At 37.8% G+C, this 27,697-nt stretch overlaps 1 protein-coding gene across 1 annotated transcript in view; it reads right to left on the minus strand.

The window, feature by feature from the left end:
• RNF145 (ring finger protein 145) overlaps positions 1 to 19,795 on the minus strand; it is a 33,822-nt gene extending 14,027 nt beyond the window's left edge. The window contains exons 1-3 of the mRNA XM_085317965.1: positions 19,582 to 19,795; positions 10,117 to 10,225; positions 4,157 to 4,248 (exon numbers count right to left, since the gene is read on the minus strand). Of these exons, the coding sequence (XP_085174091.1) occupies positions 4,157 to 4,248; positions 10,117 to 10,225; positions 19,582 to 19,765 (385 nt within the window). The 5' untranslated portion in view covers positions 19,766 to 19,795. The remainder of the gene's footprint in view (positions 1 to 4,156; positions 4,249 to 10,116; positions 10,226 to 19,581) is intronic.
• Between the last annotated feature and the right edge of the window lie 7,902 nt (positions 19,796 to 27,697).

A 27,697-nucleotide genomic window follows, 5' to 3' on the forward strand; every position in this document is an offset into this window, starting at 1 on the left:
TTGGATAAGAACAATTCTCACCCATAATTCTGCAGTAAGAAAAAAGCTTGTAACATATTCCTACAAAAGCGATACCTTGTTCATCACACATTTTCTTAGATGTGGAAGCCACAATACACAGTGCCAAACCCAGGTGTTTATGTGCTACTTTGGAGTTACCTCCACTAATCCTTGAATTTCTCAGCTTTTCTTGCAACCAGGAGTTAGTCCCAGTCAAGCACAGCCTAATAATATCAGGGCAATAACGTCTCAGGCTCTGTCTGAGCCTGAGCTAGCTCCATGCATTCACGTAAACTGGCCGACACTGTAAGCCCTCCTGGAATTAGATGGATTATGGAGGGAAGCTGGAAGAGGAGAAACAATAATGTATCAAGGGTTGTATTTCACCCTACCAAGCTTCCCTACCCAGAAAAGGAGTGCTTTCATCACAGTTTTTTCAAAACCAGAAATCTCTAAACACTATTCCTTAAACATACACAGTTCTTACCCCTTTACACTGACCTCTTTCAAGCTGCACATTAAGTCCTACTCTTAGTTCGCTAGATGTATTTTCAAATTACCAGATGCATTTCAGAACAAGTATCAATGCTTTCAGCAAGACACTATTCGCTTTGACACAGCATACTGGGTCTCATAAGCCTCAGMAAAAGTTACTCCGTTGATCTTTGTAAAAAGTACAACAGACTCCAGCTCTGAAGCATCCTTTCTCTGCTTKGTTGTTCTCTGCCCAAATGCACACTTCATAGCAAAAAAGAAAAATACATTGCTACAATCCCAGTTAAGATAGCAGCAGCACACTGTTGTGCTGTAATATTCAGTGGCCAGACACAGTCAGCTTGCTATGATTTCTGTGACTCATGGTAACGAAGGCAACCCAACTTCACATACAAAGGAATACAAATATCAGCACCAATATGCTCTTCGGGATTTAGTAAGAATGTCATCATCTGAAATAAAATACAGACACGACATCAAACTCAACTATCCAGCACTCTTACAGGTGGACTTTGGAGCTCTCTGACCACAAAAGAGGACCTCAGATTCCAGTCTCATCTCGTGAAACAGCAACGACTACCTTCCTCTAAGAAGTGAGGTGCTGAGTATTCTTAGTAATCTCTGTTAAACTCTCTCCCTCTCACCTTTTCAGTCTAAACACTGACTGAAAGTTATTGTCATGGAAGAAGAGCTGGACACCATCAAATTAAATAWATGGAGCACTTTCTCTTGAGGCTCTGATCTCCTTTCTGAAGTCTGCATCTTATCACTTCTCAATTCCCTCAGGAAGGGCCTGAAAAGATGCCTCTACAGGAACTTGTACTGACTGGTACTTTCCATTTTAAACTAGGGTAGCAGCATGTTATTTTGGAATAGATTTTTTTTTCTGCCATAGTTCATAGTCAATCTCCACGTGGGGCTGTATATAGACACACCACAAACATGGTAGCAGTATCATTCCAAAATACTGCTTGATATCAATAYACAGAGATTTCAGCGCTTTAACAGATCTAGTTGACTCTGCTCTGTAAACTTAAATGCCACAGACTGAAAACTGCCAGACACAGTTAATGAATCCTACAGCTGGAAATCTCCTGCAGAACACAAGGGCTGTCTACTAGGGAACGAGGGAATACGGAAGAAATCTGTTGCCTGAAGTTTCTGACATTCCTTCCCTTCTCAAAACCTYCACAAATACATTAAATGTTACTGACAGGCAGCCAAAGCCTCCCAGTCAGTAAGCTAATGGAAAATGTGTGACAAGTAAGCCTAAGTGGTAAAATCTCCATCCAAACCACCCTTAGCATGGAGCCGTCTTTGTTTCATTCCCACTTTGAAAAAGCTGATGTTAACAAATTTCCTGGCTACCACACTAACTGCTATGTGAAACACAGGATGGCTTAAAAGTTAACATACAATGCCATTATGAAGCACTAAGAAAAAACAAGTCTCAAAGATAGCATAGCTTCCAAAACCACATAGCTTTGGGACTTACACAGTTGACATGCTCACAAAGTGGCACATCTATCCAAAAAGCAGTTCTCAAAGACATGTATTTATTCTACCTAGAGCGCTCGAGAGCTTATTAGTAACCCCTGTCAACAGTCGTCAGACTGAATTAGATCCAGAGGAAGGAATGACTATGAAAGGCTGTTCACAAAAGCACTAATGAATAAAAGCATTAACAACGACAGATTAAATTTGTGAACCAACTGGGGTACTGYACAGCTTCCTCCTCACTCCGACCAGAACTTTCAGTGAACACAACTGTATCTGTAGCACAATTTGTCTTTCATACACCTGCCTTAGTGCATTTAACAGTGCTGCGACACAGGACTGACAAAATATGTAAGGAGAAGGTGGAGCAAAGCACCTGCATGTTAATTTTGCTGCAAAAATGCCACAGTTCAGTGCAGTACACTCCTGAAACTTGGCAGACTGCACTGGATAAGTATCATGGCATGCAGCAAATTTGAAAAGATATTTTAAACAGAACACTGACAAGTCACAAAGCCTACTTTGACAGGACTTCCCCAAATAAGATCATTTGCCCTCAAGATCAATAATTACATTTTTCAAGTAGGTTTTAAAAGAGGGGAAATTAATAATGAGGATATTAAATACGTTGGTCTATACTTACTTCTAGTATAGTCAAATACCTACCTAATTCTGAAAAACAATTATTATAAACAATCACAATTACATTTTGGCCTGGCAGCTAGTAAAACCCAAAATTGTATTGGATAAAAATACTGCTGTTTTCTTACTTATTTTTAAATCCACTTTAAAACCTAAGAGATGTGTCATGAAATACAGATGGGAGTTGACTCCTGGTTCAGGTACAGACAAAGTATTACTGAACAGCACAATGTCTCCTGACCTCCTCCCACTAAGGCCTGCCTGCTGCTTTGAAAAGCACTCTGACTGATTCTGCTTCACACCTGCACCACAGGTCCTTGTACTGCACCTGGGAGAGTTTCAAAGTATTAATTGCAGGCTTTTTCTCACTGAAGAACACTAAAGGCTTTAGCTGTACTTAGACATCACTTGACAAGAAATGATCACGATAGACACAGAGGACCTTTTATCAGGAAGAAATAAAACTATGCAATGCAAGTTTGTCACTGGCTCATCAAGAAGGAGCACTGGTGAGCACTAAGTTTCAGCCATTCTAACACTATGGAGCAGGGCAAATGAGAGTAAGATTTAGTATATCTAGAAACTCAGAAGAGGGAAAATGATCTCTAAAGATTTCATTTCCTCAGAAAACATCAACATTATTTCTATAAGAAACCATTAAAAGCAAAGAAAAATCCCACATTTGAAAGTTAAAAACCAGACACACAAGAGAAGTATATATTCTGGTAGACCTAACATATTGTAAAAAAAGTAAACCCGTTTAAATCTCCCGCCACATTCTCAATCTCTTAACAGCTGCAAGCAACAGTTTTGCCAAGAGTACACAGTTGACTAAATCTGTCAATAGTCTGACGAAACCCATAGATCTACGTGGAAGGAATTAAGGAAGATTTTTCTTCTGAGTTTGTCTTAGGCTTACTTTCAAAATACACATGATGTTTTGTATTCCAATATCCTCTCAATAGAGCATATGGTATGGCTCAGCAACCTTAACACTGAATTTATTCTCTTCCAGTCAAGGTTCATTTGAGAACGGAACATAAGAGAAAAAGTGTAGGATGTCCAATTCTTCAGGATTTCTCTGGAATTATGTAGAGAAGTCATCTCTCAGCACTTTCAGAGACAAAAGCATTGCAAACACTTGCTGCTGTTGGAATCTCTACGGTACTTTCCACCTAAGTAATACCCTAGACAGTCCAGTCATTCTGAATCAGACTGCACACTAAATTGAAAAAAAAAAAAAAAAAAAAAAAAAAAAAAAAAAAAAAAAAAAAAAAAAAAAAAAAAAAGCCCCTAAAACAGATCTAGACAAACTTCAAATCTGTAAGCAAGGGAGTATTGGTAAATCTCTAGCATAAAAAGAGCCAGGCAGGACACACACAGCCTTCTGCATCTCTTGTGTAAGAAGATCACAACTACTGAAGTGACAGAGAAATTTGAAATCATGAAGGTAACATGTAATATTCAAGGAAGAAAATGAGATAGAGTTCTCCCCTACATCACAAACATTTAATTCACTTACCTACTAAAGCAGTCATGAAACGATTCATAGATAGAGGTTCCAAGTACATTGGTCCTTCATATCCCGATTCCAATTCACTCCTAACATAATCCCTAAAAAATAAAATCACAAAGTATTACATTCTTGTCTGACCATAAGTACTGTATTCATTCATTCCATATATATAGAATACACACAGTCAATTAACTAAATTACAAAAAACAACATTAAGACTACTGTTATGACAACCTCAGTGGTACAAGGAACTAAGTAAGACAAGACTTCAATTAAACTGGCATAGCTGTAAGAAATCTTTTGTGGTACTCAAGCTGTTCTTTGGCGTGTGGCCTCAAGCAACTTATTGACAAAACCCTTAAGCATTTTTCCATTTTTAAGTTTCCTTTTTAAGTATTCTTCCCTCCTATTGTAATTCCTTTTCCCNAAAAAAAAAAAAAAAAAAAAAAAAAAGAAAGAAAATGAGGGCCTGGGGACAAGGTCTTCCAATTCAATGGTTATCATATTTTGTACTGAACAATTCTAATTTGCTTTGCATTGAATTAAAAATAGGTATGAAGAAAAAGTGACAGTCATGGGGTATAGTCAAGGATAAGAATTCCTTCATAATCCTCTTATTCAACATGATTTTAAAAGTTTATTTCTATCCTGGGGAACTCGAGGTGACCAACTGCTATGAATACCCTCAAACTGACTGACTGCTGTTGACAGATATAGTAAGTCAGTCTGAAAATCTGAAAGGACAGAAACTGATGGCAAGGAAGATGACTCAGGCAACCAGAGAAAAAGAAAAGAGCTCAAGGCAGCTAGGCGTTTTTCTGCTGTTAGTGGTCATCCATCAGCTCTGCCTTCAAGCGGGCTAACACATTTAACAGCAATGTAACTCAAATACAAAATTCACATTAACAGCAAACATTTTGCATTTCTAGAAGGCGGTCCTGGAAAAGCACAGCAGTCATTCTCTAGTGGCTCCTTAATCTCCTGCCATGAGACAACAGACAATACTTATGACCCTTTGGATCCAGATGTGAGCCTCTCTTTCTGCCTCACCCTTGTGACCCTTCTTCACCATTCCCAGGACTCCTGCTGCTCCATCCTCGTTGCCACATGACCAACTTAGCACAGTCCTGGTTATGCTGCTGGGGGCAATTATCTGGCTCATACTGTCCAGTCATTGCTGTCTATCGCATCATGTCCCTGGAATGCCAGGGAGACAAACTGGATCCAACCCTGCATGGAGCTAGCAGAGTCTATTTGCTGGAAGGGCATGGCATTTCATTTGTTCCATATTTATTTATGCCASTGAGGCAAGTCACACTTCCTGAGAACAGATGCTGTCAAAGCAAGCAAACAATACTGGAAACCACAACCAATATAAGAACTGCACTTATTTCAGTGCAGAAAAAAATACGCAACTTGGTGCAAYTGGAAGCATTCACTTCTCCCCAGAAATGTGGAAAAATACTCTTGTTCTAGCATTAGCTCGCTGTCCCAAGATAAGGTAATCACATTTTCATTTGCCAAAAAAATCTCTGGMATGCAAGACATAAATCTCCAAGTACTAAAACAAACACTTCAAAGCCTGTTCTTTATAGCTGACAGCTCTGCCTACTCACTGCAGCTTTTCAAGTGTCATAGTACTTGTGASGTATGTTGAAATGGGCTCTTTAAACTGTAACCTGCAATTAAACACATACAAGGATGGAAAAAGGCACCTAAGATGACTGATTCTAGATGAAACATTTTCCCTTGTTATCAAGATACATCTAAGCACAAGGTTTTTTTTCCACCTTCCAACATCCAACATGCTATTTTTGTGACAATGTATTTTATTTTTTATTTTATGCAAAGTTGCAGAAAGCATTAGCAGCACAAATTCGATAATCCATCAGAGTTACAAAGGAATAAAAAATTAACACCATGGATTCTGCTTGTCTGAATTTGTTTCATGGTGAATACTCCTTTTTATACTAGCCTTATCAGCCTATCTCAGATTGACAGTGAAAACACTGTCTATTTCTAAATTGCTGGAAGGAAAGTAATGAAGAAATCAAGTCTCTTCTATAGCTGCAAGGAAACAAGTTACAAAATCATCCAGAAAACCAACTGCAGCAAGAAGATCTTACACAACTTCCCCAAGACACACCAACAAAGCTGTACATAAAGTTGTTTCCTTAACATCAGGAACGTGCCTGGAGATGACCCAAATCCCTTCAGGCTACATTTCTTCCCTCCTCTGGTTCAGTCATCTGCACAGAGGTCTACACTGGGTTTCATTCTTTAAGCAACCCCCACTAACTGATAATTTTAGGCTTACCAGATTGGAGAACCAATGTTTTAAAATTTCTTTAATTTTTTAAATAGTGTTTGTAGATGATGTCTGAATAAGAAAAGTCAAAGCAATGATTCCCTATCACGTTACCAGTACAAACACAAGGATCTTTTGGCAGAGACACCAATCAGAAGACTCCTTGAACAGCTGCAGTGCCATATAAGATGCTGAGAAAAGCAAGCGTCTGCACTCAATTTTGATCAATTAATGCTGTATTAAGCTGCAGCTTTTACATTTTAGAATTGTTCATTTTTGTGCAGTAATATAAGAAAACAACATTAAAACCATTATTTTGCAGTTAATGAAATGATTGAAACTACATTATTACTTCACAGAATTATGGCATAAGAATAAAGCTTAGATCAGATTGCTTGTTGTTGATTCTGTAGATGCATTCCCAGCCTCATTTAATCAAACTGCTGGACTGTCAACACACAATCAGAGACTGCCATGACTAATATCGCTCTAGAAAGGTAGAGAAATACACTGCTTGATGCAGAACCATTTTTTTGTTTCTAAAGCGCAAAAATATGCTTTGTAATTGACTGACATAAGGCACAGTAGTTACCTGACCTAATTGAATCATATTGCTGACATTTACTTTGGCTGATTAATTTCCATAGTCAACAAACACACTGTCCAACCCTTCTGAAATGTACTCTTAGGTTTTTAATTTTAAGGAGTTCGGCCAGGCTCGACACTTGGAACAAAATCATAATAAAACAGCAAGGCAAGAAACAAGATAATGATCAAGATTTTTCTTTTTCTTTCCTTTTTTTTTAAATAAGCTGCAATTATAATTGCATAATTTCTTTATTTTTATTGTTGAAAATGARGAGAGGAAAACTCTCACAATGAGGAAAGGGTGAGAGAAGTGAGATTGCTTAACCTGGAGAAGAGAAGGCTCAAAGGGAATCTTATCAATATGTATGAATATCTGAAAGGAGGGTGTAAAGAGTAGTGTGTCAGGCTCTYCTCAGCAGTGCCCAGTGACAGGACAAGAGGCAATGGGCACAAACCGAAAGACAAGAAGTTTAGTTTGAATCTAAGGAAAAACTTTTCTACTGTGAGGGTGACTGAGTGCTGGAACAAGTTCTCCAAAGAGGCTGAGGCATCATACCCCTGGAGATAGCAAAAAGCCAACTGGACACAGTCCTGGACAATCTGCCCTAGGTGATCCTGCTCAAGTAGGGGTTTTGGATTTGATGATCTCCAACCTCAGTCATTCCATGATTCTCTGAAATGTGACCCTTTTAAGCAAGACATTTGCACAGCTATATATATATAAAAAGCATATATTCCACATGTCAGAAGTGGCAGCATTTTGTTTTTTAAAGCTGACTTCTGTTTTCCATAACAGATGATGAATTCTCTCTATCCAAATTGCCAACTTAATATGTTACACAGAAATGCAGAGCCTTCTAGGACTCTCCAGGTGCTCATGAACATTAACTAATCAATTCATATAATTCTCAGTTTTGCAGAGGARGAAACAAATATTAAGTGACTTGTCAAGATCATATAGATCTGGAAGTGTTAAGTTAGGGCTTAACAGTAAACTTACATCTTATGATTCCTAGTCTTGCAGCTGAACCATAAGCTACTTCTGGGTTGGAAAAACAACACTGAGAAACTGAAGTCTTTCATCAACTCAGAATTTCCAGAGACTACAGAGTCACAATTGCCAGCTGATGCTGGTCTGTAATTTGCATTAACTCAACTAGCCTCAATATAAAACCTCTCTATCTGTATTAAATAACATCCCAGCTGGGGCTATGTGCACGCAGTTAACTAGAAGTTTTCAGCTCTAAGCCGAATTATTATTAAAAAAATCAGGAACAGTTTGCATATGTGATTACTGTATGTCTTTTTCCGATCAGCCTGCTAAATATAAACATCAGCTGTAATTGTTTGGTTTTGTCAATAAAAGGAGCAACTCCAGTATAGAGTATATTTGTGTGTTAGTTACACCTCAATGCTTACTATTTTCCATATCCAGTAATTGGATTCAAAAATTCTTTTGAAGAAGTAATACAACTGTAACTCCCTGCTTTATACAAAAGGCTGCTGCTGAGAAATCCCTTTACCAATCAAGAACATTCCTTCCTTCCAAATCAGATCAGTTTTACACCTAGGGAATGGGTAAGCTCACTCAAAAGTGCTAGCAAGTGTATCTGTTTTGCAAAATAGCTAGAGAATACTGCTCAACCATTTGAATACATGACATCTTTTAATTAAAAATATTTTTTGTGCCAGTGGATGCAAGATTTAAAGTCTTTATTAAATCACTCAAGAAGCTTCAAATATAGAAAGCTTAGTACCAATATGCTAAACAGTCCAAACAATACGGTATCTAAAATGTTTCAATACAGCCTGTTGGTCTCAAACCGCACACAGCAACACCAGTTACACCAGTGGAAAAAACAAACACACATTTATACTATCTCATTTCTTTTTAAAAGACTAAAAATCCAGAATAGAATACACAAAGAACTCTAGCTCCAAATGTTCTGGACTAAAGCCCTGCATTTGATGGATATCTGTTACTACCCTTATTTTAACACAAGTTCTAAAAACACCTAATATATCTTTAGCTCCAGGAGAAACATTTGTAAAGTGTATCCACAAAAACTCAGGACTCCCCAAAAAATGACAAAAAGCCCCCTCTTTCCTTCCTAACCTGGAAATAAGAGGTCATAATTCCTCTCTTGCATCTTCATCCATTCAGGAAATCATTAACTGAAACACTGACAAGCCACAACATGGACACATCAGGTCGCCACAAAACCTCYATTAACACTTTCCTGAGCTTTAACATAGGACTTTTGTAATAACATTTCGGATGTGGAAATTACAAACCTATCACCTCACTTAAATCAAAGGTACATTTAAAAAACCCTTCCCATCAGCAGGCACCAAAACAAATCAGGCTCAAGCCCACATTTCAAAAACTTCCCATGTAAATCCATTAACATGATGGTACTCTTTCTGGTTTCAACTCAATGTCTTGTCTCTATGAGCATTTGCACTGGCTTTCAACAGATCCAGCCAGAACCAATCAAAAAAAACTACTTTGTTTTGCTTGTCTTGGAGCTCTCCACTGTCATTGTGTGTGATACAAGACAGCTTGCTCTTTGTATTAATTGTAAAATATATTAAAGACTAATTTAAGAATAATTTCTACTACTACTTCACTTTTACCCTCCCCTACACAACTCTTTTTTCTCATTCTAGGTGTCAGCAAATTAAAAATAACATCCTGTCCACATCATAAAACATTCCAGTTTTGAAAGCATGTTAGCTGAGCCATTGAGTAACTGAGTTTACTACATCAGAAATCACAATCTTGTGGTGTTTTCTCTCCTTATATTAATAGACATTACATCTCACAAAAGCAGCTGTAACTCCTTTTAAGAAAGGCAGGAACTCGACTGCAGATTTAATGCTGTAAACTTGTTCAGAACAAACAGCAAGATACATGCAGGTGCCTGGCACAGAAGAAAGGGGGGGGGGGGAGGGACAGCACTTCCACAAACCCAGTCCTGCCCTTCTATTTTTATAAACTATTGAGAAAATCCTGGTTATTTTTCTAATTACCAATCCAAGTTAACAAAATACATTCATTTATTCTTACCTGGAAATTTGGTGACCAGCATACAGCAGCAGTGCAGTCAAAAAGTACAGGTAAAGCTGAACCAGGTGTTGCCTTGGTAAAGTCAGGAGCACAACACTTAAGATGTAACCTGTAATAAAAAGCAGACGTTGATATTTCAAAGAATGCTATCTAATCCCAAATGTCTTAAAATCTGAATAAATACTGAAGTTACTGAGGTCTCTTCAACTACCTTTGTTTCAATTTATTTTTAAAATTAATGCACCAAATGTTTTTCTCATTAAAACACATAATAAAAAAATCGTGGTTGTGAAACAGAAATACCTCTACTGGTTTCAGTAAAATCACATCTAGATACCAATTTGTGGACTTGATCTATAGTATTTTTAAAAGACTTATAACTACAAACCATGAAACAGATGGAAAACAGGTCTAGGCCACCTTCTTTCTCAAAGTGAAACCAAGTTTACAGCATAACAGGAAAAAAAAAAAAAAAAAACTTCCATCCCACAAACACAGTCAATCAATGTAAAAATACCTTTTCTTTAAGCGGCACAAAAAACTTTTCCATACTGATTAGTACTATACATTTTAATTCTTCCACTGTGTTATGGTTTAAAGATACTTTGCATGCCATAATTTGAGACGGACAGACATAGGCCCTTCTCTGTACTAGTACTATTAAAGCATATGCAGCTCAACAGTGCTGTGTGAATCAAGTGAAACACTCGGCACAGCCTAGGGTTTGTGGACGTTTATATCAGTAATTCCTTTGCTGCCTATTAGCATTTAGTAAGATTGCAGAAAAAGACCCAGTGCAGATACAGCTTTATTTTTCAAAAACACAGCCAGGCTACTCAGTAGCTGTTAGAGCAACAACTAGAATGGTTTTTTACACCTGCTTCTATTAGGGCACTTAAATAAAGCAGTTCTTTGGAATCCACTTCAGAACTGGGGGATACGTGCCCATCCCCTTCTCTTTTCTCCCAGACAGACTCTGCAGGTTGAAGACCTAGTGCACAGTGCCCTCACTAATCTTCGTTCCTGAGCTCTCCGTCACAACGCAGCGCGCTCATTCTCTTTCTGAAGGTCAACTTAAGCRCCCAGCACTGAAATCCAATTAGAAAAAAACAATAGCTAACAACTCCCCTGCAGCTAAGAACAAAATATTATAGAGGAATTTATCCTGCCACTTATAGCTATACTTTAATGTTACATTTAAGGCATCATCATCCATCTATTCAGCAACATTGGGAACATCCTTTTTAAYAAGGAGTTAATTTACACTTTGAGCTTTTTGAAAAATACTTAAGCAAGAAAACAATAATGTAATTCTAGATTAAGCACTCATCAGGACTTAAACAATCAGCTACTATAAGACAAACAGCCTAGAAACACAGTATGCCCCCTTACTCGATAAAAATTCTTAGCAAACGGACAAACAATTGTACTTTGTGGAACTCATCTTCTCCATTCACCACCTTCCTCTKCTCCACCAAACACACAAGCAGCAGCAGCAGAAAATGCTTGGCAGAATCTGTGAAGACCTTTAACCAGTTTGCACCACATCATCCTGAACTAGCAGAAGGATCCCGCTATCTGCCACATATGACTTAAAACCTTCCAGTCTGTCTCTTTTAGACAAAGCCAGTGGGAATGAGCCCTTCAGTTACCAGCTTTAAAATCAAGGCAGGTAAAGCTGGTTACAAAAACATTAGCAAGTTAGTAAGATGGAGAAAGATGGGAACACTGGTAATACTGAACAATTACTAAGTGATATTGGACACTTACTTACACTGTTTAAATATAATTAATTTAAATATAATCATAATATAATCTTCCATGTTGACTATAATGGACATGCTATGGGCTTTCGTTATTTAGTATTAACAAAAAAAAATCCACAATTCCATGGCATTATGCACCATAATCCTATAACAAGCTTCACCAGCTCTCAGATGATCTGCAGACATTCTTAWTATCTTGTCTCTGCCATATTCACCACCTCCCCTTGATTACTTTGTTAGGGACATTTCCCTCAGTGGAACAAACCAAATGGCAAACCCCTGTACCACTCCACAACTTAAGTCAAATCTCTCTAAACCTTTCTTTCTCACTGCAGCCCATGACTCATCTTCAGGTGAAAGAGAAGTAAATGGAATTTGTTTTTTTAATTATTAAGTTATATATTTTATTATTTTTAGTCCTCTGTTACTCTATAACTAGTTCAAGAATATGTTTACAGTATTTGCATTTAAGCTCTGCCACCTCCTTTACCTTTTTGTTTCATACAAAAGTGAAATTCTAAGGCCACACAATGACATACTTGAGCTGTGCTAAAATAATTCCTGTAAATGGAAGACATTTTAAAAGGCAGTCATTGCGCTCCAGCATAGTCATAATACACAGGAATATTTTAGAAGAGCTTGAAGCTCATTCTTCACTACATGATCACAGATTCAAATAAAGAACAGGGCAAGAGACCAAAGGAGCAAAAAAACCCATCTAAATACAACCTGAAAAGAGAGACTACTGTCACATCTGTGGCTTTTAAACAGAGGGCCTCCAAAGAGCACAGATGCTTACAACACTGCACTGGGAAGAAACACAAGAAAGTCAAGGTTATTGCAGTAGCTTTAACGATGAACATCACTGCTCATGAGTTTGGGCCAGAATTTAAATGCTTACTCTGAAACAGCTTTTGTTTGCTCTAATTGTTAGATTTTGAAGAGAGGGAGAGACATTTAAAGTAGTTCCTTTTCACTCTTATTTACAGTTCTCTCTTGTGACTTGATATGAGAGATTTTTAACATACTTCATACTGCAATATTTGCATTTTTGCTGCAAAGGCCCTATTCCCACAGTGGTACCAATCTCACTTTTAYCTATGCCTCTGCCAAAAAAAGAAAGCAAGTAATTCATTACCAAACTGGCTGACTGCAAAAGAAAAGGAAGATGAGTGCAGATTCAGACATACTAGAAGTGATCTTTTATTCCCTTTCCTTCAGCACAAATGACATAATCAGTGTATGGCATAAAAGAGATTCTACTTCAAAAACAAAAGAACCAGGAAATTAAATGTCTCACAGCAAACTTCTCATCTAGGTCGCTATGTTCGGTTTTCATTTACACCTCCTCCAACAAAAGAAAACCTGATGCTGACAGCATCTACCCCTTTGGAGAATTGTCCATGTACAAGGTTTTACACTTTGAAAAATAGACATCTTAGGGGGCAATCTTCATACACTGGTTAACAGTAACTGTGCCCACTTTCACYCACAGCTTTTGGAGGTCTAGGTCCACTCCTCTCCCTTAATTTGGGCCATGCGTACTATTTTTTCACTCCTGCAATTTGGTGTATTGCCCCTGTTAATTCACTAAGTCCATTTCTGCTCAAGTTTAAGGAGCAGGCTCAATGGAGCCCAATTCCTGCCCTGGAAAATAAACTGTCCTAATGTATGGTTAAAGAAAATAAAGGCAAGAGAGAATACTTTCTTTGCTGAACCCCCTGGTAGGGTCCTGGTGCTATGCCACCAAGGAACAGCATTGCCATTTGCACCCTTAGACTGCCAGCTATAAGGAGTGCTATAGGAAACCCATTCTGCCAATCTTTCAAATGCACAGACACACCGTCCAGTACCTAATTCAGCAGCACAAGGAAGCAGAGCTTCTACTGCCTCCTCTGTACGACAGGCCAGATTTAGGGCCCACTAGAGAACGAGAAAAACTGCAAACAGTAAGAATAAGCAGAAAAGCTAAATGAAATGTTGCGAGACAAAAACGCATGCATTAGCTAGCTCATGACTTCATTTACAACTTGTTGATTCAGCCAGATGAAAACCTTTCACTCGTGCAATGCTCACTGTTGCAGTAAGCAGAGGTTCACAGATTGCCTTTCAGCATTCTCCCCCTGGTTGTGTACCAAGGTGTTTCTCAAGTTCACTCACCCCAATTACTTCTCAGTAAAACTCAGATGCTCAAGTCTACTGACATGCTGCATACAGTGGAGTCTTTTGGAGCATGATCAAAGTCACTCTTTATGAACCTTTTTAGTGCTCATTTCCATGATTACAGATCTCGTGTCCATTTCACATTACTCAAAGTTTCCTACATTTTTAGACCAAAAATGAGAACTCTGCACATGAAAACCAATTCAAAAGTTCCTGACATTTCTTAGTAAAACCACACCATCACTTGGATTCTGCTTCTGCAGAGCCTTGACAAACAAACACTGCCCTCTGAAAAAGCAGCTGTTTGCGCTGGATGCTACAAAGTGAGGAATTCAAATCCTTAAGCACCAGAAACTAATGGCACACTTGCTTGGTTCATAAAAAAAAAAAAAAATTGCGGGGCGGGGGGGGGAACCACTTTCGTCTATATCCTCTGAGAGTACAGGGCTCATCCTATAATCACTTGCAAAGCAATTTGTGAAGCAGCAGGTTGTGATTCATGAAATACCATCCAAACCCTTGTCTGTCATGACTCAACATAGGATTAGTGAACCACTGAGTTAGCTATTTTATTTTGGCCTAAACAGTAAYCGTCCTCAATGCAGCTCATTCAGAAGATGATCTAATCACAATACACAAGTGCCAGTAATACAGAACAGCCTTCTCAAAGAATGTCTTTGATACAGGATGAGTAGTATAACAACAATTTAAGATCAAAATYCATGTTTTCGGTGTGTCTAATTCTCAAGATAACTAGCCACTGAAACAATTCACATAGAGGATTCATGAAATCCTCTGCGTCTAAAGCACCTACCTCAGAAGTAGATGGTTTTCAAAAGATATGCTTTACCCACAGCAGCTAAAAGGCATGGYACAGGAATTCCCAGGCAACATTCTGTGGCCTCTTCAACAGAGGCTAGCTTAAGTCCAGAAGGAAMCACAATAGCCACTTATTTTTAAGTCATATAAAAGGAAACAGGTAAAAGTTCTTGTATATCTTCAGTGCATATTAAGCTTCCTTTAATAACCCCCCGAGGTGGGTTTCTTGCATTGACTGAGACAACTACACCATCCTTCTGGGAGGAAGACTAGCTCTTTAGCTGCTCTGTTACAACGCGCAGCATCATATAGAACCTCCATCATCACGCAAAACGCTCTCTCCTACATCTAAGGTGGCTCCAACACAAAGCTCATGCAAAATTCAACAAGCTGAAATTAATCCAGCAGCCAACCCATTCAGACAGCATTTGCTGCCAAAACCTGTATTAGTCTCAAGCAACCACTGGGGYATCAGTACCAGCACCATGAAGGGTAGCTTTTACCTAGCCTCTCTCCAGTGCTAACTAAATAGTTCTTCAAAGCAGCATAATCATGGTGTGGTTTAAGATATATTGCATTTTGGCAGAGTGGATGTTTCTGTAAGCCAATGCCAAGGCACATCCCCCTTCTCACCTTCCCTGTCAGTCAGAGCTGCCCAAACAAAGGATTATCCACTCCAAGAAGTTTTATACTTCAAGCTAACACAGTTAACACTGTGCCCTTCAGAAAACATGTTGAAAAACGAGTTTTAAACTGAGAAGACAAATATCTAAACGTACCTACACACATAAATTATTTTAGCAAGTCATGGCACAGTTTAAATAGAGAACAGAATTCCAGTTACTAACATATGCATATCCCAAGGAAAATAATTTCAATAAAACACAATTTACTCATTACTGGTGAACTGCATCAGCTTCACCAGATGCTTCATAATTTTTAAATGTGTAACAGACTGGGCATGCTAAGCATAAATAATCCAAGAACTAAGTTCCTTAGAGAGATCTGCAGTATAGTCTGAACAGTTAAAACAGACTGTTAATTCTAGTTCTGCTGTATGATTCAGGGACTGTTTCTATAACATAGCATACCTCACGATACGAGTTCCAATACTGTTTACAACCAAGGAGAGTCTGAAGAGTACTAGTAAAGAATTAAGAGCTGGAAGTGAAGCTATAGGAACAWAAACAATCACAATGTGTTGTAGATTATGAACACAAGCGGCTGTCTTGACTGACACTCAGAAATACAATAGTCAATTCAGTCTTATACAATTTCAAGTATGTCCTTTCAAGCAAGCTACTGTTTGTTTTAAATAAAGGAAATTATACAAGTTGCCAAAACAAGATAGCAGCTTCATACAGAAAAGTTACCTGAAGATATTTATATACTCAGGAAGCTGCTTAGCAAAAGCCTGGAACACAAAAGCAGTCATATACAGTTTGGCAGGCTAGAGCAATGGGGAGAGAAAGACGACTGTGCTATATTTTGAACATGGCATATTCTGTACTCTATTCTGTGTCTACCAACTGCAGCATACACAGACTTTTATCCAAGAGAATATGAAGACACTTGCAAGAAGGTTTTCTTTTTTTAAAAAAGAAAAAATAAAGACTGAGTAAACGTCATGAAATTGCATTTGATTAAGAATAGCTACAGTTTAAAATAGTAACACTGAAAATAGTCCTACTATCCATTTATCTAAATATTTCTGGGAGTAAGGAAATAGACCACACGGGACAGCAAATGCAGAGATGCTTTTAGTAAGGCTAAATCTGAGCACCACTTTGTCCTTGTATGCACTGAGTGCATTTACATGTTAATTCATGCTTTCTCAACTCATGATTTTGGAAATTTTATTTCTGCAATGACCAAACTGCTTCTTTCTTTTCAGACTTAAGGTTAGCACAACACTTTTTGTCTGACTGGTATATCTAGTTTCCCTAGTTTCTTCCCTAGAATATGTATGTATATTTTTTTGCAATGACACTAGAGTTTAGGATAGAATATTTCTCCTCTTATTTTTACTCTTGGAGAATAGTATGTATTTAGTGCACTTCAGTACCTTCAGCTCAACATGACTTAAATTCCCAGTTCAACTATGATTACAAGTTAAGGCCACAACTCATCTCTTCAGAACTAGCTTGGAGTATTTACCAGTTAGCACAAATAGCACCACTTTGCTCTTTACAAAAGGGAATTAYGTGGTTTCTACTGTTTCCACCTTCCTCATCATGAAAACGAAACAAAAATGAAGTGACGATCTTCTCACAGCTACACTACAATATAAAAGTAAATACGGAAGTTTTGACAGTAGCAGAAAGTGCTGGTCCATATTACATAAAAGCCTGTGGTAAAAAGTCACTATAGCTAGCATAGATGTATCCTGCAGGACAGACTACTTGAATTATATAAAGAAATCTGAAGGAAACCTTTTGAAACCACATCACACCTGTATCAGCTGCAGATAAAAAAAAAAACTTGCTTTCCTTACAAATATTCCTTTCCAAGTTGCTTTCCTTACAAATATTTCTACCTAGTAATAGGCAGTCTATCAACCTGCAGAACTACTGTTGGCAGTAATTCAGCATACTACACACAAATTTATCGCATGAAAGTCTTCAGCCACAGTGTCTTGACRGGTAAAACGAATACTTCAATAGGATGAGGAGGAGGAGTTTGGAAATAGTCCTGGGATAATGCTGCTGATCTATAAGTTACTTCAAAACATTCCAGCAAGAACTACAAAATGCACTTATTTGCAAATATAACATACAAAAATAAGTCCTATAATTCAAAATGTTTCAATATTCACAACAGAAAYATATATGTATTTTTAAACAGATGGCATGAAAGAGCCAGATGACAGAACTAACGCTTACACCTGATTCCCTTCAGAAGACAAAAGATTTTTTTCTACTTGAAATATCCTCTCTAGTTGAGTGATTACTACTAAGATACTATGTTTTCTTACTGCAAATATAAACACAGAATTTTCTGGCATACAGAGACATGCAGACTAGCATGCCGAATCATATGCACAGCAAGTTATGTTATTGAAGTTATGTATTAGCAGTTAATTGCCCCCAATATTTCTTCAGAGAAGCTTAATTTCCCAAATTGGTGGGAAAATATTTTGTTTTCCTTACTTTCTTTACAAATCTAGTTTACGTATTTTGAGTAGCAACCGCCAATTGAAGTAAAAGTGCAGAAGCTCAAAAGCGAAGAATAACAGATTTGCTGAGTGATTGTGCAACAGCCTAAAAGCCCCATTTGTACAAGAAGCAGAAAGAACAAACTCACAGATTTAGTACTGAAATAGCACCCAAGTGAGAAAGACTTGGCTAATAATACCTATCTGCTATGTAATGCTTTTCATTGGTGTATTTCAATGTATACAAGTGGGGGAAAGGTTATCAAATGGCTACGAAGAGCTGTGTCACAGTTAGAAATTATTCACTGCCATACTGATAATGCRTTGCATATCTGTTAGTTTTGTATTAGAAACTGATCTGATAAACTAATTCCTAAAAGGTACTTGCATTCATACAACAGTATGCACAGAACAAGTAAAGCAGCAGAGGCAGCTGTAGTTACATGCCTCCTGACCTGTGTCACATTCACCAGCCACAAACACTCTTTCTTCTCTCCTACAAAAAGACATAGCTTTTACATTAAAAGTAGATACACTTCTACCCCCAGTACAAGTATAACTGAGCCACAACAGAGAAAGCTACATGTGTTTACAATGACAGCAAATAACTTCTGGACAACAATTAATATTTAAAAAGTCACATGCCATTATTTCTGTGGTCAGGATTAAAACTCTGGACATGCCATTTCAAAAACCACAGCCCTCTAACTACTTAACTAAAAGGTATTTTCTCTAGTTGAGTGCAGTACATCTTTACCCTCCAGGCCATCTACAAAGAAGAAACACTGCACAGAGCTGGAAAATTACATGCTAGCCATTTCTCCCAAAGCTAGGCAGCACTAATGCAGATCCTCAATGGATATCAACCTCAACAGTCTGGATCCAATCCCTAATTAACCCCATGTACAGTCACTAGATGAATCACACACCCACCTGGAAGGCAGGTCCCAGAATAGCAATCCTTTCATCTCTAAATACAGACTTCTAGCATTTCAGAGCTAAACTTRCAGGCCAAGCTTCAAAGCTCATCTCCCTGAGCTGCGTTAGTGATTTTGCCCATTTATCTGCAACACAGGGATTTGTTACATGCTCTGATCCACTCGCTGCATATAGACTCTTCTTAAGGCTGAAGAGCCATATCCACGCAGCAGTGGAAGCTAATCCTTTGGGGCTACGGTCACAGTCCAGAGCAAGCAATCTGTTCCCTCTTTTCTTATTTAACGCCAAAGAACTATGTTACAATACTTATTGTTTGTTTAGCATTTCAGAGTCTTTCTAACCAGTCAGACACATGCCATAGTTGGTGTGTGGTTCTTTCACAGCATCAATAGCATTTCTGGTCTCCAGCTTTACTCTATCCACATTGAAGCTAAATAATAAAGCTCAGCAAAAGACCCTGTGCAGGATTTCTTTCCTGCTAACATAAACAGCCCTTTAAATACAGTCAATAAAACAAATTCTGTAATTATATTATCACACTACCAGCAAATTCTTAAAATTATTATAGCAAACAAAACAGTATTTACTGCAGTATTGTTTTTTCTTTAATACACGTACACTTACCAACATAATGCATATTAAGGGCCAAGTACTTGTACTGGAAGAGAGGGTTGTTGTGCAGGCTACTTCTTTGGATCTGCTGGAAGAACGAGCTGACATCCCATCTGTACAAGACATCCAATAGCATGATGCTTGGGACCCTTAGGGCCACATTTAATATGGCTTCCAACTTCTCCTTTGCAGCCATTCTCTTCACTTTCTGTGAACTTGCAGCAGACTGTAAATAGCACAAGACAGACGAGAACAATCAGATCAATCTTACTGTACAAACAGCTATTAGGCTTTGTGATCATATGAATGGGGCTTCCTGTGTGGCCACAAACAAGTGAATGAATCAACTGAGTTAAATTCAGATCCTGACAGGACAGCTTCTATTTCTGCTTTAAAAAGGTTAATTTGCTAGCAATATTCCATGGTAATACTGTAAAAACTTGGGAGGAGGGTTAACACCAAGAAAAATGGCCTAAGGGTGTGCAGTAAATAAATGCTCATTCTTATCTGCACTACTTTAGCATCCAAGACTCCAGCCAAAGAACCCCAATGTATCAGGTGCTACATAAATATTAGCATGCTGAACTTTGCTTTTTAAAGTTACCATCAACAAAATTCATGAGCTATCCCTACACAGTTCAACATTTTTTTTCTGGCTCTCAGGGGAAGCTACAAAAAACCCCACCACAAACAAAAAAACCCAACTACACACACACGCTCCACAGTCTATAGTAGTAGGGCAAAAGGAAAACTAAAGAACACGGCAAAACTTGTGGTGGGGTCTGTTACTCAGACATTGGAGCCACCAATTACACACAGTTAGAGAAACACAGTTAAAGTACTCAAGACCAAATTAGGGATGACCTAGCAAGTGTTTATCCATGAGGAGTTATTCAAACAACTGAAAACAATCACTGCAGCAGGATCAGTCCCCAGTTGAGTTCAGGTTTAGGAAAAGACCCAAGGCCAGTTAACAGAGGGATATTTTGAAAAAAACTGTACCCCAACCAAAGAAACAGAAAAATATGCACATGGAAGTACACTTTTGAAAGTAAGTCATTTAGGATTTGATTCAATTTGTCCTTTTTAAGATTACTACAATAGCTCTTTGCTCAGTGTGTTATAAATAGATACTATCAAGCCAACATCAAAGCAAAGCACGAAACAAAAACATGTTCATACACAATAACTAAACAAACTTTCCCCATTGCATAGCAGTGGACAGTAAAACACACTATTATCACCCAAAGTTCTGCTTGTGCCGCTGTGGACAAGCTGCTAGAATAAACTGTTTATATGCCCAGCAAAAGCCACATTGACATTTGTCAAGGCATGGTGGCAAAATTAAATCAGTTCAATACGTCAGGACAGTCCAATAATGTCTCAGTAAACCACAGGTTACAGGGCTGCGGCATATCACYTAGGTTTCAGTCTTATTTTTCTAGTTACATAAACACAGACACTTTTCATAGGCCTATTGCCACAGCTCTATAAATCCCAAGACAGCACATCCTTTCCCTCACACTGAAAAAGCTACCTCATTACTTCAGGCATCCCATACAACACTGCTGCAAAGAGCATTTCACAATACTTTGCAAAAAGAATTYAGAGGTCACCCAAAACACTACAAACACATAAAATAAATAACCAAAACCACTGTCCAAACTGCTTAATGAATATTGATACTAATGTTAAACATCTGGAGATTAAGCACACAGGATTGTGCAAACACAATTTGGGACCGAGGCAGGCTATACAAAATGATTCAGCAAGCTACATACTGAATTTCAAGCCTACGCTCAAAACAGTTTATAGGCACACAGTTTTATTCATATCCAAACATTTGGTGTCCTGCGGTTTGTTTTTTTTTTCCCCCCMAAAAAGCTTTGTTTTCRCCAAGTATGCAGAATTAATTATATATTAGAAATTAAGCTGTTTATTGCTTTTTGCTAGATTATTTTTCCAAGCAAATCAGGGCTTAGGGGTGGGGAATGACTTACAGGTTTACACTTCGTCATAAAAATACTCAAGTAAAACGACAAGTACCACCTGATTTCAAATGATACCCTCATAAGCGTCAAATCTTYTACAGTCAACTACAACAACTCAACATCTAGAACAGGAAGAAAGTTTTCACTTACAAACCTTAATCACGTTTTCCATAACTGCTCCCAATGTAGAACCTCTATGGACTTTTCCAACTACACCAAAAGATAACTGAAGTTCTGCACATTCAAATTAAGCTGAAAAATTTGGGCAATTTTGCCTCTTAAATTCACATACTAATGCTTGAGAAAGCAAGAAAACTGAAAAGTACAACATATCATATTGTTATATCATATTGTGTAACAAAACAATGACCCTGTTAAAATAAAAACTTTGAAAATCACATTACATTGCAATCAATCAGCTATGTATTATGAGAAGCCGCCACAGAAACACTGCAGCATATTCTGTCACTGCCTGACAAAGCATCCAATATTAATAAGAAATCCTTTAAAATTAACTCCACTAGAAATGTGGATGCGTTAAATAAAGCCTCAGTTGTAATTACTGCCAAATTCTAACAGAACATAATGCAGGCAAGCAACAAAGTCCACTGCTCTAAGCTTATTATATTGTAAAGAGCTCTCACAACGCATTATTTTGATTGGTGGAAAAACAAACAAAAAATAAAACCACTTAAATCCTAAAACCTTTAGATAAATGATGATGACAAGAGTTGCTGGATGCTCAGACATTAGAAAAAAAAAATAGGTCATTCTTGTACATAGCCAAAGAATGCACTTAACAAGACTGGGAAGCAACTAGTTTGTGTCTCAAATTTTTTTCTCATGATTTCTAACATCCTCCTATAACCAAATCAAGATGAGGAAACAAAAGAGAAATTTCAGTGGTTAGGGAAAAACAGTATTAAGAACTTCAGATTCTCATATTTTAAGTGAGTGCCAGTATAACTGCACTATTTGGTAAGAAACATAAAACATTTTTCCCATCATACATGATCAATGATCAYGGAAGCACTTTTCTACCAATGTAATATTTTCCAAAAATCCCTTCCTCACCCAACATACATATTTTAATCAAAAAAAAAAAAAAAATCCCAGCTAGCTCTACAGACAATACTAACATCAGCAAAATCAGGTTAAAAAAAAAATCATAAATTGGCTCCCAATGATTCCATTAGCAAAAAAATTTTGCAGCTTAAAAACAAAAATCTCACAAATAATGCACATTTTACCTTTAATAGAAGTTTACTTCTGAGGTTTTGCCATCACACAAAATTTTACCATTTCAATGGAAGCTGTCATTTATACCACTTAACTCAGTCTAACTTTTATGCACACACTTAAATTCAAAACTATCACATCACAGGCAGAAAATACTCACTTGTAAAGCAGCACAAGTGGTCCCCCACAAAATCTGCATCCATTTAACCAAGAAGGTATAAAATTAACTTAACATAGTAGCATGTCTACATTTAGAAGAGTATTAATTATACAGTCACTAAATAGTTACAGAAACACCCTAGAGTATTTGCAAAGGTAAGAATTATTCCAATACTACTTCCACTGAAAATGATCATAGAAAGATGCAATAACTGATTCCAGCTAGGGTTAGAACTTCCAAACCAGACTTGATACTTCAACCTTCAGTTCAGCATCTGTGAACAAGAGAGATGCTCATTCTCCTTCAGGATTAAGACCTAAAACACTTGGAAAGATTGACTAGAAACCAGAAGAGACACAATTTCAGCTTCTGTTCTCTGTATCTGTGAAATTCTAGTAATTTTGGATATATCCGTGTAACAACAGACTTTGGTAAGTAGTCAAGTTTCCACTTTGTTTTTCATGCTATATTCTAAAATTGTCACCAAGAAAAGCCTGGATTTTTTTTCTCTAAGGTGAACTTGGCTAGGCAGACCTCGAAGGAAAAAAAAAACCCATATACATATATACACATCTCTTTCCGTTAGTAACTTACCTTAACTGGGAACTGCAGACAGGTTCAATGTCACAGTTCAAAAAACTAAAGTTAGACCCATAAGCTATGATGCATTCAAGCTTTTCTCAAAATCCTTCATTCTAAATGCCTGCTCTGCTCTCAAGGCAAAACTAGAAATTTGAAGTAAGTAAGAATCCAATTCTTCAGAGACTTGGATCTTTATCATCAGTTTGGGAGCAAGAAAATGAAGAACAGAAAAACAAAGGAACAGGACAAAAAGTTTTATCAGATACACAGTTAGAAAAGAATTTTCCTGTGTGAGTCTGTACAAAAAAACCCTTGAACTCTGGACAGTATGTGAGTCATCAGTCCATCAAAACAGTTCCTTCCCATGCAGTCAGCAGCAAGGAAAGCAAAAGATACAATTACAATCCTATACAATTTAAATGAGGCCAAGTTCCATGTTGGCTAACAAGGATGGCACTCTTAAAAATTTCTGCTGAGAAGGCCAGATACAGTTAGCATACCAAGTATACTAATAGGGCAGTAAAACATTGCTGTCATATACTGTAATATTGTAATGAGGATCTGGTTGGCATTTCCATTTATACTCATTTTTTTTTCTAATTCACTAGAAGAGTTTTGTAATTTCAAGCAATAACTAGACAGTACTTAACCATGCAATTTAAAGGTTTACAGAAGGTCAGTTAGCAAACAGACTACTCAGTTTTGCTATGTAAGTTAAAAATGAACAGTATTTTTTCTCTCTTTTTTTTCCCATCTGCTCTAACAATACGAATTGCTGTAGTCCTGATACAGTGCCACCACTGGAGAATGGTTATTCACATATATACATACATACATATATAATCAAATGAATTGCTAAATTCCTATTCACCCAAGACTCATTCAGTTGTGAACTGAGGTACAGCTAAGGTTAAACATTTCCAACAAACAGATAAATACTATAACATGCTTTYAGAAAAACATTTTTTATGGTAGAACTATTTAGGTCAACTTCTTACCTTTACATGCAGACTTAAATAAACACAAATTCACATTAACACTATACTAAAATGAGCATACTGGAAACAGTTGACTACAGTAGAAAAAAAAATACATTTCCAGCTCTCACTAATTCTAGCAAGTTTTACATGAGGGAGAAGAAAAATCAGTTCAAGAAATGAGAATACATATCACAGAGCTATGAAGTTAAAGTTTTCTTTAAAAATTTATTTCTGGAGTATCTTCATCCACCAAGAACAGTTCCAACATTCTCTCAATTATATAGCAAGTGTATTATTTATAGGCAGCCTGTAAAACATCCTGTGCCTTTTATAAGTGAAMAGGTAAGATCAAGGAACTGAACTCGGGGACTAACAGATGTTAAGAAGGCTACAAGATCTAGCAGATACACAGTAAAATCTTTCTGTTGATTGCTAGAGGATCAGCTCTCTGACTGATTAYTATCAATTCAAATCCAGACACTCTAAAAGGGACTGCTTTGTTTTTTAGACCATATAAAGTTATTTTGCTTAGTTCAGTTAGATTCCTTTCAGGTGCCTAACTCATAAAACAAAYGAACAAACAAAAAACCTACACTTCTAATGATATCTCTGAGTAAAATCTTCAGAAAAAAATGATAGACTGAATTGCCCTGAAATCCTTTTCAACTCTACGATTTCTTGCCAGTCAAAGGTTTGGTTATATTAACTATTTATACAATCAGCATTTTGTTTTTTTGCCATCACAGCCATGTTTGCAAGTCTACACCTACAAGCCTGCCTAACCACATTTATATCAGCATATTCTGAGAAAATCTGGGCAGCAGTCCCAGAGTGCCTCTGCAGAGGACTGAACACCCAAAGGACCTGCACAGAGCACCAATGACAGCACAAGATGCAGTCTACTGCAACCCACCTCAAAGAGCACAGGATCACCACCTAATAAGCAAGCAAAGCTGAAGTGCCCCRTTTACCACACAGAAAAACTGCAAACAAAACATGCTACAAGGAAGCAGATAGCTGACAGGATGAAAGGCGGTTCACCTGTCACAATTACTCATTTAGTTTTTAGTCATTTCAGACACAGGCTAGGTTTAGACGCCAATAACTTGCTACCCAACTCATTAGAATATAAAGTAAGACTTTTAATAAGATGCTCTGAGTCAACATTGATGACATTTCCATAGTTGCTGCCTTAGCTATTTGAGTCCTTTAAATAAAGAGCAATAGTCTCCAGGTCTGTCAAATAAGTAGTTTAGCTTCCTGTAGCCTTGCATGACTACAAGATCACATGAACAGTGAAAGTACTTAGGAAAGTCCCTTTTAAAACATGCTCAAGCTCAGGATATGCAACTAAAAAACTTCCAGAAAAGCACCATGAAATGGAATATTTGACCCTGAATGATCCTAAGTACACAACTAATTACAAAGCAGTAAAGCTTTGCTAAAACAAAAAAAAAGAAGTTATAAAAGTAAATGCAGTGAAATAATGAGGTGCTGAATCATATTGAAGTTACTGGACACTGACATTGCACTCAAAAGACAAAACTACTGTAAACCATCTGCTCCGCAACCACATCAAACACTTCTAGGTGTATTTACAGTTAAAATGGATGCAGAAAAAGAGGATGTCACTAAACAAAAATAGAACAAAAAAAATTCAGTCAGTTGAAACAGAAGGTATCTGCATATCCGTGTGAAGAGAAGAAAACCAGTCCAAGTCTGAAAACAGTCTCTGAGCTATTTGCTAACAGAGCAACATGAAGCACTGAGCAGGCTAAATACTTTTTCAAGGCATACTCATTCACTCACATTTTATTGGCACAATGAGCCTTTCTGAAACTGCCCCATAGATTCCAGCTGCTGAATCAGTGTATGATATTGATCTTTTTCCATCAACTGCAAAGTAAAGAAATCCCTGCTATTTCTTCAGATGTATTGTTTGGTTTGTGTCTCAAGAGTCAGAATGAAGAAGTAGTACTGACATCACAGCCACCTAAGACTGATGTAAAACAAGGTGAATACTCTGCTTCAGACAGCAGCCATAATATCATGAAAAGTGGTTGCTGCAGTTATTAAAAATAACTAAAGACAGAGAGATATGTTTTCTCCTGTGCAGCCAGCTGATAAAGGTAACTGCACAGATTAACCAAAGTTACAAATTAACCAAAGTTATAGGTTTCAATATCTTAACAGCTCCCTTATCTGAATAAATAAATGTCTGTGCTCATACTTAAATCTGCCTTATCTACAAATAAAAATTATCAAAGACAGTAAAAAAAAATTGTCTCAAGTTTGACATCTGGGAGTGCATTTTACACACACAAGAAAAAAGTAACACAAATATGAAAGTATCTAAGAGTCCTAGTTCCAGAAAGAAAGTTAGTAGAAATTCTTGTATTAAAAAACTACAGAAGTACATCAATGCCTACAGGCTTCAGAAAAACACCTATTTTGAATGAGATCGCAAATGGATAATATTTGTGAGTTAAACCTTACAGAAATCCATTTAACTAGTAAACAAAACACATTTCACCTACAATACCTGCATCTCCTATTCTCCTTTGGTTACTGATGCTTATTTGCATTAAAGAAAACAGAGCAAACATCGTTTTTTCACTTTATTCTCCCAATCATATTATTTATGCTCTGCTCCCAGCCCCACACTCAAAAGGTAACATAAATAAATGGTAACACCATTTATCTGGCATCTGAAAGACATGCATCATTCTAGGAGCTGACTTGTCTGCCACAAGCGCATTTCATACACAGAACTGCTCGTGGCCGTGGAAAAACTGAAAATTCTCATCACAAACCTGATTTTAAAAGGAAGGTATCAGGAAAAAAAGAAAGAAAGAGAAGCTAACGTGACATAGGTAGGGAGGACAGAGAAAACGCTGTTCATCGCGCTAAGGAGCGGCTGCTTCTTACATAAGCATTACCATATGCTCCGGGGCTCTTCCGCGGGAGGGGAGAGCCGGGCCTCCCCTGCTCCCACCCGACGGGCTGGAGCCCGGCGCGGCGCCCCTCACCCGGCGCCCGGCCTGCAGAAGCGGGCTGAGGAGACATCCGCGGCTCGTCTCTCTCGGGCACCAGGACGCGGAGCCAGGCCGGGGCGGGAGGGGGGCGCGCCTCGGCCGCGACTGCGGCACCGGGCAGCTCCCCGCGGCGGCCCGAGC

This window comes from Rhea americana, unplaced genomic scaffold, assembly GCF_003343005.1.
Source record: "Rhea americana isolate MKP2758 unplaced genomic scaffold, rheAme1 scaffold_51, whole genome shotgun sequence".
Lineage (NCBI taxonomy): Eukaryota > Metazoa > Chordata > Aves > Rheiformes > Rheidae > Rhea > Rhea americana.